The following is a 14,540-nucleotide window of genomic DNA, read 5'->3' on the forward strand; positions in this document are numbered from 1 at the left end:
CCAGTTCTTAAGAAAACACACTTTCCAGTCTGGGGAGGCTCTTGGGACCCTTTCTTCTGCCTTTAGCCTCTGCCTCACCTGGTTCTTCTTCATGAGGAGCTGGACACTGGGCAGGTCCCTGCCATGTTCCATGGAGCTAGCCACGGGGAGCCGCTCCGTCACCCACAACTGGATACGAAAGTGGGGGTTAGTGGAGGTCCGGAGGGCAAAGTCCGAGCTAGGGGTTGGATAGTGGGGACTCCTGGGGGAAGGTTTTCTAGGGCTCCCGGTTCTGGGGCCAAGGGACCTAGAGGGTGTCCCTAGAGGGTTGACTTTCAGTGCCAAAGGGAAGAGAAAACAGAGCACTGCTGGCATTCCCCCCAGCATCCAAGAAGGAGATTAGAGAGCCAAAGACAGCCCCGTCCCAGGCGCCGGAGACTCACGATCTCATCCTCCACATCCCGGTGGAACTGGTGCTGCTCGCGAGAGGCTTGCAGGCGCCGGCAACGCTCCTTCATGGGCTGGCACAGGGCCCTGAACTTCTCCTCCACAGCCCGCGAGGTCCTCTCCACCTCCCCTGCACCCTGGTCTTCCTGGGCCAGAGCTTTTGCCTGTGCCTGGATTGCTTCCACCTCCTTCTCTCGCACAGCCATCTCCCTTTCCAGCATCTGCCAACCGGAAGAGGAAGGAGGTGTTATCACCGTGCCTCCACCTTCAAACTCAGCGGAGACACTGGTCTATATCGAGCCAATCATGAATTCTTATCCCTGGGGCTCAGCCCAGGGAGAGTATCTCTTCATGGCCTACATCAGTGGATCTCAAACTTTAATACATATGAGAATCCAGCGGGTATGAGAACTGTGCTAGCTATCAATTTACTGTCTCTCAGTCCCCAATCCATCTCAGTTCCAAGTCCATCTTTGCCCATTTTGAGTCACTGGAACTGGACCCTGTAAAAATATTTCTCCTTTGCCAGCTGGTGCAACACTAGGCCTTGTCCGTAGAGGGCGCTGGAGGGACACCTGGATGCACAGGCGAGGCAGAGGCTTCTAGCTACGGTTCCAGTGTGCTTTCCTTCTTGCTCCTGCGGTACAACTGCCCGCGGTGTGCAGGAGACCCGGTGGCCCTCACCCTCCAGCAGGTTTTGCTGGCATCTCAGTGGCAACTTCCTGATGGCCAGCCTTGGCCTGCCAGATTCAGACCTGCTCTGGTCTGTGACACCCCAGCAAATTTCTACACCATCCAGCGGGCCTCTGCCTTCACCAGTGAGGTCTGAAACTCAGCCTTGGGGTAGGAGGAGGGCATCCCATTCCTTCCTGGGCGCCCCCTCCTCAGTCCTAGAGGCAGTAGCTGCTCCCTACATGTGCTATTCCTGCATTCTTTAGACCAGGGGTCAGCAAACCCCGCCCCTGGCTGGGTTTTGTAAATCAAGTTTTATTGGCACACAGCCACACCAGTCTTTTTACGCATCAACTGTGGCTGCTTTTACCCTAGGAGGACAGAGCTGAACAGTTGTGACAGAGACTGTATGACCCTCAAAGCTCAAAATACTATTTGGCCCTTTACAGAAAAATGTTTTCTGATCCCTGTTTTGGAGTTCTCTTTACCCCACTGGCAGGTAACCCTCTTTTATTAGTTAGTAGTTCTTTTCACTAAAGTTTCCTTGTTCAAGTTTGTGTGTGGTTTCTGTCTCCCGACTTTACTCTGACTGACACACACTCCCAGAGATTCTGACATTGGTGGCCCGTGGAAGTCGTCTTGAGAAATACCAGTGAAGATGCTGTCTGCGAGGGCTGAGGATGGTCTCGTGAATCTCAAGAGCTACTGACTCCCCCCTCGTTTCTTCTGCTGTTCACCAGTCCCACCAAAGGCCCGCCGTGTACCTGCTGCTTCTTGAGCAGGATGTTGACGCTGGTGAGGTCCTTGCCATAGTCGTCGGAGTGCAGCTGGGCCTGCAGGCTCTCCAGCCAGCTCTCCAGGGCAGAGCAGCTCTGGGCAAACAGCTCAGCTCGGTTGGCATCAAAGAGGCTGCGGGCTTTGGCCTGGGTGGTGGTCTCCAGCTCGTCCCAGCGCCTGTGCAGGTCGTCTAGCTTCTCCCACACCAGAGCTTTCAGCTCCGGCTTCTCCAGAGTCAGCTCCCGCCCTTCCTGGGTGTGGGACAAGGAAGGGGTCAGTGTCAGAATTAGATACCACTGAACACGAGCCGATAGCAGAACAGGGACCTAAAGGGCAGCAGAGACCTGAAGTAAGGGCTATCCTACCGAGTTCTTGGGTGTTCTCCAAGCTTTTTAAGCTCTCCTACCCTCACTGCTGAGTAAACCCTACTCCTTCCTCAAGGTCCCATCAAACCTCGTCTCAGGGCTTCCCTGGTGGCGCAGTGGTTGAGAGTCCGCCTGCTGATGCGGGGGACACGGGTTCGTGCCCCGGTCCGGGAAGATCCCACGTGCTGCGGAGCGGCTGGGCCCGTGAGCCATGGCCACTGAGCCTGCGTGTCCGGAGCCTGTGCTCCGCAACGGGAGAGGCCACAACAGTGAGAGGCCCGCGTACCACAAAAAAAACCCCCAAAACACAACCTTGTCTCAGTTAAGAGGCCACTGCGCTCTCTCCTTATTTTGAGTTCCCTGGTGCTTGTGGTTTTCAGTGTCATATTGCACGTGCTATTGTGTTATCGGCCATCATTTTGTGTTTCTCAGCTCATTACCTCTCACCTGAACTATGGCAAGTGACTCTCACCTGGTTTCCCCACTCCCAGCTCTTCTTCTTGAGAACTTTGGTTTCTGGGGAGGTGAGGGCAGCGTGACTTGATCTGTACGCAAGGTGGCCTGGAAGTGCCAGGGAGTTATGCCCCCAGAAGCAGTCCTCAACCAGCGACAGCCAGGGCATTGGTGGACCAACGCTGGGAGCCCTTGCTTTGGTTGGGATAACTCTGATGCATGTTCCACACCGTCGCCCAGGTGTCCCATGAGGACTGAGTGCCAGGTGCCCACTGGGGTAACTGGCATGGCAGTGGACCCTTCACTGACTACCTTCCCTTCTCCGCCTCACCTCCCCACCCGCTACTGGCATTCCCGTGATCACCTCCCGTGGAAGTGGCCTGCACTGGAAGCCTTGCTTCTAGGGGAACACAAACCAAGACACTGCCTTCAGGCCAGGATGAAGAGCACCGCTGGGTAACTTTACCAACCGTCGGCACAATCCACTCTGATGCACAGTCCTTACGTGGTGATCGGGGCTTTTCATGACCCGGCCTGGCAGGCTTTTCCCACCTTTCCTTCCATGGCCGCTTCACGCATTCTGTGCTCCTGCCAGAAGGACTTACGCCCTTGCTCCTGGACAGGTGCCCCACTTCCACACCCCTGGTTTCTGGTTTCTCTACCAAGAAACATCTTTCCCTCAACACCTCTGCCTGTCCAAATTCTACTCATCCTTCATGGACTGCCCCGCTGGCCCCTGCTTCTAGGATTCCCACATCTCCTCTCTCCTTAGTGCCCAGGCTTTATCAGGCTCTCTCATTATATTTGTTATATTCTGCTTTGGATTGACTTTAGCTGTTTGTGTACATGTCTCATATCCTGGCTCCTGTGTCATTCCTCGAGGGTGGAGCCTGCAATGGAATCACCTTTGTTCCCCACTCAGTGCCTAATACAAGGCCTTGTACAGAGTAGCACAAAGTAAATATTTGCTGAACAAATGGAGAAACTGGATCCACACTGGTCTCTTCCTCTTCCCAACCGTCATGCCCTTGAGGGAAGGAAAGCATCTTTTTATATACCTTGCGGCACCTAGAGTGCTGAGCACACAGGATGTTGTCCAGGAATACTTGCTGAGTAGAAATTAAGTTCTGCCTGCGCTCAGCTCGAGGCAGAGCTGGGTGGGAGACCAAATACCAGGAAAGCAAGACTCAAAAACGAGGTTGGCAAACTGTGGCCCGAGGGCCAAATCTGGCCCACCACCTGTTTTTATAAATAAAGTTTTATTGGAACCCAGCTACACTCATTCGCTTATGTATTCCCTGTGGCTGATTTGGCACCACACTGGCAGAGTTGAGTAATAACAGCAGAAACTGCGTGGCCTGCAAAGCCTAAGATATTTTCCGCCTGGCCCTTCAGAGAAGTTTGATGACCCCACTGAAGAGTGCCCTCCTGCTCTGGACCAGGAATAGATATCGTGCTGACCCAAAGCTGCAGTCTGGCTCCGTACTAATTTGCCTTTTCTCAAAGTTCTGGAGTCACTGTCCCATTGACCTAAGCCATTTGCTCCCCAGACCATTTCTTTCCACCTTGGAAGTTTGGCACTAAGGGCTCCATGATCTCTAAGCCAGATCCTGAAGCCAGGACCCTCCCCTGCACTGCGGCTGGGACGCTGAAGGGAGGAGGCTCCAAAGGCTTCCTTCTTGCTGCCCCCGTCCCATTGCTCACCTTGTCCACCTTGTCCAACCAGTCCTTGTTGGCAGCCAGCTCGGCCATGAACGCCTGGTGCTTCTGCCACTTGGTGTGCAGGTTGCGGGCCTCATCATAGGACACGTCCTGGGCTGTCAGCATCTTCTCGTCAATCCAGAGTTTCAGCTGGACCGATCATGGAGCAGGGATGGAGAAGGGCAGAATACACTTCAGAGAGAGGGAAGCGTGAAGCAGGAAGGGGGCGAAGGTGGGTCGGGGGAGGTGGGGGATGTGGGGAGAAGCCAGGCAGGGATTCACATGCTCAGGTGACACTGCAGTGGACTGACTCCAGGCTCAGAGAGCAAGGGCGTTGTGAGAAAGGGTGGCCAGGCGACAGGGGGGACTGAGAGCCTCACCTCGTGACAGTCTTGTAAGAAACGCTGCCGCTCTCGGTTGTCCCGAAGACGGCCCAAAAGCTGCTGCACTGCTTCTTGATTCTTCCTGTGTCTGTAATGACAGGCCCCTGTGAAGCCCTTGAACTTGCTATGAAAGAGTTATGACCCTCTAACTAACCTAGAAGCCCTCAGTCCTTCTCCTCTGGGGACAATACCTTCCGGGAGCGCTACAAGTCAACCCAGCAACCCTGAGGCCCAGTGTCCAGCTACCCTAGGAGACTTCGGGGAGGCGGAACTTCCCCGCCTGTGACTCAGTCCCTCTCGGACCACTTGGTTTTTCCTCCTCTGCTTTTTGTCAGCTCCCCACCCCCATCTGTCGGTCTGAGTGCCATGTTCATCCTGTTTTCACCTGGTCCCCTTTAGGGATCCTCATTTGCCCACTGTCCTCATCATACCTCCTCTCTATGGAGTCTGCCTTCTCTTGGATCTTCTCGGCATGGATGTTGCCCTCAGACACCAGCTGGCGCCCGGCTTCCAGGAGCCCGCGGATCCGCTCACCGTTGGCATCCATGGTGCTCATGAAGTCTTCCAGTTTTTTAATGGCGGCATCAGCAGCCTGGAGTGTCCCCGGCATCTCCGTGTGAGACAAAACATATTCCTGTGTGGGAGGGGAGATACCGAGCTCATTTCTCAACCTCTCAGAAGGAACCTACCAAAGGGCCCATCTGAGACATGGAAGCCAACCAGGTAGGGACAGGCAGACTCTGGCTCTGAAGACGGAGGGATGGTGCCTGATTATGTGGGAGTCTCAGAAAGTTAGAATGGAGCTGGGCTGGAGGGCCTTTAATACTCCAAGTCCTGTTCCATCTTATTTATAGCTGCTGATTACATTTCTGTTATATGACAAGCCAGATTTTCTATTTCTTCTCTAGTCAGTTTTGGTAAGTTATGTTTACATCTTTTTTTTTTTTACTCCCTTTTTTTTTTTTTTTTTTTTTTTTTTGCGGTACGCTGGCCTCTCACTGTTGTGGCCTCTCCCATCTCAGAGCACAGGCTCCAGATGCGCAGGCTCAGCGGCCATGGCTCACGGGCCCCTCCGCTCTGCAGCATGTGGGATCTTCCCGGCCCGGGGCATGAACCCGTGTCCCCTGCATCGGCAGGCGGACTCTCAACCACTGTGCCACCAGGGAAGCCCCCGTATTTTTTTTTTAACGTGTTCTCCCTGCCCATCCTGTTCCCTCACCTACTCCATGTGCTGCGTTTACCTCCTCATCCACCACTCCTTCACATTCCTTTGGTCCCTATTTCCCACTTTTTCCTGGTTGGGACTTTGCCCCCCGGACTCTTACCTGGCTGCTGAGCACGCCCTCGGCCTGGCGAGCATCCCGCAGGAACCCCTGGAAGCCATGGGCCTGGGCAAGACGGCCTTGTCGGCTCTCCCACATGCGGCCCAGCTCCTCCCAGCCGGTTCCCAGCGCTTCGAGTCGCTGCCGTAGGAAGAGGCACTGGGGATCGGCCTGGTCCCGGGTCACCTCCTCACCCACGGCCCGAAGCTGGCTGTACTCGCTCCGGGCCCGCTCTACCTCTCCCCGCAGGGCTGCATGTTGGGCCAGGAGGGCCTCTGCCTCAGGCAGGGTGGCCGGCCCTTCTTCAGAGGCCACGGAGGTCTGCGTGCGGCCGAGCCAGGCCTGGAAGTCATCCAAGCTGCGCAGGAAGTCCTGCAGCCGCCGCGCCTCGCCCAGCGACTCCTCTCGTCGCCGCATGGTGGCCCTGAGGTCCTCCCAGCCGGCTTGCACCTCTCCAAGCCGGGCGCTGATGGCAGGGGCTTGGGCGGGGTGGCCAGCAGCCAGGGCATTTGCCTCTCGGGTCAGTTCGCCCACCCGGGCAGCGATGGCCTCCAGGTCCCTCTCGGTGCCGGCCAGCTTACGCTGCAGCGCCAGCACCCCGGCCAGGTCATTGCCCAGGCCCTGGGTGGACTCGATGACCTTGGTCTTTTCTCTCATCCAGGCCTGGGTCTCTGTGCACTCTAAGTGGTAGTTCTGGATGCTCAGGGCTGACGTCAGAGCTGCCTTCTTGCCGTCCGCCAGGGACCGAAACTGCTGCCACCTGAGGGCAGAGGGAGTGTCCGGAGCTGCTCAGCTTTCCCGCCCTGTGCAGGTAGATGGGAAGCTTCTTCCTGCTCTCTCGCCCTTGGTATAACCTACCGCCTGCTTCTGCCGTTTAGAGAGCCTGCTCCCCACTCATCTTCCCGTGACTCCTCCTTGTCTGCTCCCTGTCCAGGCACCAGCCCCTTCAGACGACCTTTACCCCACTTCCATCTCTTTCATCACCACCCCCCTCCGACATATTTCAGATGGCTTTCCCTCCTCATTTTAGCCCCTCTCCCATGCCCTACAGAACTCTCTTCCAGCTGCCGTCCTGTCTGCTGCATCCTTTCTCACCCCACCTGTGGTTGAGCTGCTTCTGGGTGTTGACAATGCTGTCCTTCCCCGGGGGGTTGGCCTTCAGCAACTGCTCTGCGATGTCATTCACAGCAGTAATTCGCGCTGCAAGGGCGTTCATTTCAGGCTCCAGGGTCTCGAACCTGATGGGGTGGAAGAGCTGGGCATGAGTGGTGGGAAGCAGCGGTGCGCTGGTCCACCTCCCTTAGATGCATGCCCACGAGAACTCCTCTCCGTCAACATGAGGCTTATTGACAGGAGTCTCTGCACCTCTTCCCTACGTGGTTCATAGCACCTGTGGATCAAGGGGGAGCCCCCAACTCCCCCCAGACAAGTAGAAAAACTGTCATCTCTAGAGTGGCTCAAAAACATGGTAAAAATTAAAGGTGAGGACCAGCTGGACAACAAGTCAAACTAATCCCTGGCACAGGCCTTCACCCTTCAGCAGAACCTCCCTTATTCCTCCTGGGACTTACCCCTTAGCTGCCTACCTGGGTCCCACCTTACTAATATGTGTTAAAAAATGAGTTGATAATGAAAAAAATTTAAGTGATAAAGATGTGAAGCATAACTTCTCCTGGAACATTTCATATTCTCATAGAGCAGAGTCTGCAAATGGGCCACGTAATAAATATTTTAGGTTTTGTGAGCCATTCGGTCTTTATCACGAATATTCAGCTCTGCTGTTTTAGTGCAAAAGCAGACACAGGGATGACATGCAAATGAATGGGCATGGCTATGTTCCAATAAAGCTTTATTTACAAAAACAGGCAGAGGCTGTATTTGGCATAGGGGTTTCTGACTCCTGTCATGGGATATATTGAAAAAAGCAACACAACATCTTTAATTACATTTTTAAAACCACCAGGAAATTTGACTAGAGATTGAGTAGTAGGGACTTCCCTGGTGGTCCAGTGGTAAAGCATCCGCCTTCCAATGCAGGGGACGCGGGTTCCATCCCTGGTCAGGGAACTAAGATCCCACACGCCACAGGGCAGCTAAGCCCGTGCGCCTCAACTATTGAGCCCGTGCGCCACAACTGGAAAGAGAAAACCCACACGCCAGAACTAGAGAGAAGCCCGTGCGCCACAACGAAAGATCCCACATGCCGCAACAAAGATCCCGAGTACCGCAACTAAGACCCGGTGCAGCCAAAAAAGAAAAACAAATAAATAAATAAGTAAACCAACAGAAGGAAAAGGAAGATTGAGCAGTAGGTGATATCAAGGAATTGCTAATTTTGTTTTCTGTGATAATGGTATTGTGTGTGGTTCTATAAGAAAAACATCATTTCTAAATTATTTTAGGATTTCTTATTCTGTAAATAAAGCTACTTCACGAGGGGTTAATCAGTGTCTCTGTCTAAAAGGTTTATAACTTCAAAGCCTTAGCGAGTCGAAGCCTGCACACACAATTACAAAATAGTGTACTCATATTGCAAATTTCTGTGCTCCTGGAGAATACAGAGGTGAAACGTTAATACTGGGGATTTGCTTTTGAAAAGGACAATTAATCAAACAGAGCAAGATACTGACGACGACTGAATTTGGGTGATGGCTGTATAGGAGTTTGCGGTATAATGTTTCTATTTCTGAGGCTATTTAACGTTTCTCATTAAAGCAGAAACCAGACGACTGGCAAGACTCCAAAGGATGTAGCCAGAGCAGGTGGCACCCGCCATACACCACACACATGGGGACCACCCTGTACACTGGCCCCAAACTCGCAAGGCCACTGGGGAGGGTGGGGCGTGAGCGGGGCCCACCTTTGCTGCACGACCTCCAGGTCCTCCAGGCGCTCAGGCAGGGCGAGCCCGTTTAGCCACTGCTCCTTCTCCTCCACCCAGAGCCCGCAGGCCCCCGCCTCGCTGAGCATGGTGTAGAGCGCCAGGGCCGCCTCCAGGGCACGTGCGCGCTCGCCCGCGCGGGTCAGCAGCTCCTCGTAGTGCCTCTCCAGGGTGGGCAGCCGGCCCTGCACCTCAGGCGTGCGGCTCAGCACGGGAGGCAGGGCCGCGGCCTGCTCCCTCAGGGTGTCCAGGGTGGGCCGGTGGCCTCGGATCTCTTCCTCCAGGGCCCGATGCTGCCGGGCCAGGGCCTGCGTGGAGAACTCGTCATGTCCCAGCTCGGGGCTGGACACCAGGCGCAGCGCGTCCACCAGCCAGGCCTCCATGTCGTTTGCGTCCGCCTGGAACTGGTAGAGGCTGGCGGCCTGGGCGAGCCGCTGGGCGCGCTCCTCCGCCAGGGCCTCCAGCTTCTCCCACTGCGCCTGGAGCTCGGCGGTACGGGCGGCGGCCTGGCCTGCCCCGGGGTGGCCCTCGGCCACTAACTGCTGGCCTTGCTCCAGGGTGAGCTTCAGGGGCCCCAGCCGGCCGCTCATCTCGCCTCGCAGGGCTGTGTGCTTGTTGAGCAGGCGGAGGACGCCGGTCAGGTCCCGGCCGGTTTCTGCTGAGGCCAGCAGGTGCTGCTGCTCCCGCACCCAGGCCTCTGCCTCGCCCACCTCCCAGAGGAAGCGCCAGAGTCGCCGGGACTCCTCCAGCCGGGCCCGCCGAGCCGCTGCCAACTTGCACAGCGACTCATAGTTCTGCTCCAGGGCGGCCACCCGCTCCAACACCAGCTGGGGGTCGCACGGTTTGTACTCTGAAACAGTCACAACAGAGGGCCAAGAGCTGTGGCCCAGCCCTCTCCTGCCCCCTGTGCACTCCTAGTTACGAATCCCCCCACCCCACTCTCTTAGCTCTGTCGCCCACCGTCCACCCATCATCTTTCCTGTCCCCAGGTTTTTCCGGTCTTGCTGCTTCAGCTCTTAATGTTCTCCTTCCCAGCCCCCCCCCCCACCTTTTCTCCAGTTCCTCCCCCTCCCGGTTTTCACCTTTTCCTGGGTCGCAGAAGCGCAGTGCAGAGGCGCTGACGGCCCGCACCCTCTCAGCCTGTACCGCAATGTCGGCTTCCACCAGCTCGTGCAGCTGCAGCAGGTCCTCCACTCCAGCCAGATGCTTGCCCAGGTCCTGGGACTGCAGCCGGCCCTGCGGGGCGCACGCAGCATGTCGATGGCCGTCTGAGAGCCGCCCGGTTCCCTCCTAGTCAGGCCTCTTGCCCCGCCACACACAGGCACTAAACTCGTCCCATCTTCCTGGATCAACCACACATCCCGACCTCTTGGGGCGGCTCCAGGTGTTGCACCCAGGTGAGCACACATGCTCCCAGCTGTCAGCCCTCACTCGCACACATAGTGACCCCTGAGTTCTCTCCTGGCACCCTGGCCTCTTTGTACTCAACTCCCCTCCTGCCGAATAACTTTCCTGCTAAACCCTGCTCCTGGAGTCTCCGCTCTGAGTCATCATCTCAGCACCAGAATTACTGCCACCCTCCTGTGGTCGTGGCTCAGTCCCCAGCACCCCAGCAATCGTCGCATCTCTGCAGACCTATCCACATCGCTGTCTCTCGCCTAGATCACCGCAACAGCCTGTGACTGGTCTCTCTCTGCTCCCACTCTGGCTGCCCACAGCCATTCTTCAAATAGCAGTCAAAGTGACATTTAAAAAAAATGTAAAAACGCAGAATCATGTCTCTCCCCCTTTTCAAAACCTTCTAATCACTTTCAATGCTCCATGTTACTCTGAGTAAAATCCAAACTCCCTGACCAGGCCTGTAAGCCCTAAGCGAGCAGGCTGCTTCCTCCCTTACCTCATCCCCTGTCCCCTCCCTGTTCTTACAGCAGCCCACCCCCACCCCCCGGCCTCCCTTCTCATCCGGAACATGCCACACGTGAGCAGGCCAAGGGCCTTTCTGTTCCTTCTGCCTGGAAACATTCTCTCCTTAGATCTCCTTGTGCTGGCTCCTTGGGACACTCTGCTCTCAGCCTAAATGGCATCTTTCAGAGAGGCCTTCCTGGACGACTCCATCGCACGGCCTGTCTCCCTTTCCTCATAGGTTTCACGCCCACCTGCTATGCTGTTTATTGACAGGCCCACGGGTTTGATCATCAGCCTCCTCCCACTGGAACGTGAGCCCCCTGAGGACAGGGAGCTGTTTGCTCTGTTCATCTGAACCGGGGACAGGGCCCTGGACTGGTACATCCTCTGCAAAGGTTCGGCTGAGCAGATGGGCGAACGTGCCCTTCGTACTCCCACGGTCCCGACCACCTTGACCCCGCCTCCGCATCCGCTGGTACCTTCATCTCTTCCATCCAGTCCATGAGGTAGAGCAGGTCCTGGAACACCTTCTGCAGCTCCAGGTTGAGGAGGAGCCGCTCCCGCCGGGCGGCCACCATCTGCCGCAAGAAGTCCCAGAGCCGTGCCACGTTGTTCTGCCGCGCGGCGATGCGCTTGATGTCGTGGTAGTGCTCAGCGGCCAGCTCGGCGGCCACGGCGCCCACCGCCTGCACCCGGCCGCTGTAGGCCACGATGTCCGTCTCGATGGCTTCGTGCTTCCGCACTGCTGCCTCCACGGCGGCCAGCTCCAGCCCAAAGTTGTCCTGGGGCGGGGACAGGGAGGGAGGGCTGGGAGCTCCGGGAGCCGCTCTGCTCACCCCCTGCCCCCCCACCCCCGGAGCACTTCTGCTGCGAGGTGCCAACTCCACGGGGTGGCTCTCAGCGTCCTCTCTATCCCACCCCATCCTGTCTCACCAGCCCTTCTCCTGTTCAACGCTCCGGCCCCTGGTTCCCGGGCTCTTGGTCTCCAAGTCTGTGTGATGGAGTTCTTGTTTCTTTAGCTCCCCCTCCTTATCCACCACTCTCTCTCACTCTCCCATGTCTCCAGACCTGCCTGGACAGGCCAAGAGCCCCCCACCGTGTCCTACCTGGGACACAAGGCGCTGGTTCTCGCTGAGCCAGGTCTCCCGCATGGCGGCCTTGCGGTCGAAGCGGGCGGCCAGCTGCTCCAGCTTCTCCTGGCGGATCAGCTCCGTGCGCAGGGCCAGCTCACGCTCATGCTCAGCTTTCTCCAGCCGCTCCCAGGCCTGCGAGGTGGAGACAGGATTAGTGCTAAAGGGCCAGGGCTCAGGAAGTGAGGGCGGGGAGGGGTCACCGGGGCTGGGGGTGCAGGGTGGGTCCCAGGGAAGCTCGGTCTAGTGGGTCTGTGGAATGCGGTCAGACGCCTGTGCAGGGAAATATGAGGAACAGGGTGGCGTGAATGCCATGGAGCCCCATGAAAACCACATCTGCTGGTGAACAAAGACGGGAGGGGGACAGGGAACAGTGGAAATCACTGGATTTGTTTCTGGTGGTGGGGCTGTGGGCGAACCCTATTACTTTTGTTAATCTTATGCTGTCTGTGAAAAAAATGAAACAAAAGTAGGGCCAGTGAGTCGAGGATATGCTGAACAATAAGGGATTGGGGTATAATTTGCATGGAGAGACCGAGGGAGGAGGAAGGGGACGTGCAGGACTCGGGAGAGGATGTGGGAGTCACGCCTGCACCCGGGATGGGTGGGGTTCAAGCCAGGCCGAGGGTTCAAGCAGGGACAGTAGGGGCTGGTGCTGAGGATGGGTCGTCCCAGGGATGGAAGGGAGGCTGTGGACCTTGTTGATGTCAGAGATGAGCCGGCCCTCGCGGGGCGTGTAGACCTTCTGGTTGTTGGCCCGCAGCTTGCTCTGGATGGTGAAGAGCAGCACTTCCAAGTTCCCTTTCTCAGTGAACCTGAGGCAGGAGGCCAGGTGGGGTCAGAGTCAAAGGCCACGAGGGGCCCGGGGGCTCTTTACATTTCAGAATGAAGTTGTTCTGTGTTGCTTTTCTTCTTATAAAAGCTTGTGAAAATACTGGCCAACCACGTTTAAAAAGAACCTAATTTTAGGGCTTCCCTGGTGGTGCAGTGGTTGAGAGTCCGCCTGCCGATGCAGGGGACATGGGTTTGTGCCCCGGTCTGGGAAGATCCCACATGCCGCGGAGCGGCTGGGCCCGTGAGCCATGGCCGCTGAGCCTGCGCGTCCGGAGCCTGTGCTCCGCAACGGGAGAGGCCACAACAGTGAGAGGCCCGCGTACCGCCAATAAATAAATAAATAAATAAATAAGAACCTAATTTTAAAACAACTGAAAACCACACAGACACGACCACTGTCACCCTTGGGCATGTATGTACTGCATTTTTGCTTTACACAGATGGGATCGTACCATAACCATAGCTAACATTTGTGGAGGACTCACTCACGGAGAGCCAGGCCCTGTTCTCAGGGCTTTGCATGCACTAACTCCTTCTCACTGTTACCTACATTCTCTCATTACCCCCATTTTCCAGATGTGAAAACCGAGGCACAGACAGGCTAAATAATGCCCAATGCTCACAAGGGTAGGTGGCAGAGCCAGGATGTGAACTCAGGTACTTTGAATCTGGACGCTTAGCCCTTTGCTCTCTGCCATCCACAGACAACTGTCTTGTAACTCTTATGTTTCATGAACGTCTTTTCAGGTGAATAAATGCATTTCTCCGATATTATTTTCAGTGGCTGTACCATGACTTATTTTTCTTTTACAAAGGTCACGTTCGTGAATATCCTTGAAGCTACATCTTTGTTCAATGCCCAGAAGAGGACTTTCTGGGTCAAAGGGCACACCTCAAATCATTCCCTGGAATGCACCGGAACAGATGTTTTCTGGCTTAATGTTAGTTTTGGAGCTGACACACATTAACTCCAAAAGAGCCCCAAAACAAAAAACACAGAAGTTTTAGCATGTACCGTATAGAATCATCTAGTAGTAATTCCATACTTCAACAGTCAGTTGCTAAAGTACATAAATGATAAGAACCTGTGCAATGTGCAAGTGACCAGCCACATGCACGTATTGCCAGCGACAACCTGCCTGTCGGATCCAATCCCCTGTCCTTAAGCTGGGATTGGGTTGCCGAGACACCCCGACCAATCTCTTCCGAGTAGACCGCACCGGCTCTACATACCATGGCAATCATTTCCACAGCATGATTTCTTGTAATGGGTGACCATTAAAAGTTTTTTACTTTGGAAACTGCTACTGGGGCTCTGAGCGGGGGGAAATGAGCCTCCACTGCATTTATGTGCTGCCGCATCTCCCTCCCAAAAGGCTCCCCTCATTTAGGCTTCCCGCCGTGTGAGCCCAGCTTGGGGCAGGCAGGCCGTGGCAGGGTGTGGCTCAGGGACACCTACTTGGGTGGCTTCTCCACAGTGCGGTAGGAATTGAAGGACTGGAGCTGGTTCTGGACACCACTCAGGGAGTTGGCCAGCTGCCGGTCATTGAGGGTCACGATCGTTTGCTCAATCCACTGTAGCAGCTCTGAGGCCAGGGACTCATACTTCTCCACCAGGCGCTCGGCCTCCATGGCGTGGTCCAGCACCTGTGAAACCGTGCTGTGGGTTCCCTGGCCCAGTCCTCCCCTGC

At 55.9% G+C, this 14,540-nt stretch overlaps 1 protein-coding gene across 2 annotated transcripts in view; it reads right to left on the reverse strand.

Annotated features, from left to right (window-relative positions):
- The window catches only part of SPTBN2 (spectrin beta, non-erythrocytic 2), a 31,285-nt gene that overhangs the window by 7,708 nt on the left and 9,037 nt on the right, over positions 1-14,540 (reverse strand). For both annotated transcript variants that reach the window (XM_065882934.1, XM_065882933.1), the window contains exons 8-21: positions 14,309-14,496; positions 12,713-12,830; positions 11,992-12,150; positions 11,365-11,667; positions 10,063-10,216; positions 8,960-9,830; positions 7,200-7,337; positions 6,103-6,859; positions 5,209-5,411; positions 4,775-4,865; positions 4,398-4,544; positions 1,863-2,126; positions 423-647; positions 79-168 (exon numbers count right to left, since the gene is read on the reverse strand). In XM_065882934.1, the coding sequence (XP_065739006.1) occupies positions 79-168; positions 423-647; positions 1,863-2,126; positions 4,398-4,544; positions 4,775-4,865; positions 5,209-5,411; positions 6,103-6,859; positions 7,200-7,337; positions 8,960-9,830; positions 10,063-10,216; positions 11,365-11,667; positions 11,992-12,150; positions 12,713-12,830; positions 14,309-14,496 (3,708 nt within the window). The remainder of the gene's footprint in view (positions 1-78; positions 169-422; positions 648-1,862; positions 2,127-4,397; positions 4,545-4,774; positions 4,866-5,208; positions 5,412-6,102; positions 6,860-7,199; positions 7,338-8,959; positions 9,831-10,062; positions 10,217-11,364; positions 11,668-11,991; positions 12,151-12,712; positions 12,831-14,308; positions 14,497-14,540) is intronic.

This window comes from Phocoena phocoena, chromosome 8, assembly GCF_963924675.1.
Source record: "Phocoena phocoena chromosome 8, mPhoPho1.1, whole genome shotgun sequence".
In the NCBI taxonomy this organism is placed as follows: domain Eukaryota; kingdom Metazoa; phylum Chordata; class Mammalia; order Artiodactyla; family Phocoenidae; genus Phocoena; species Phocoena phocoena.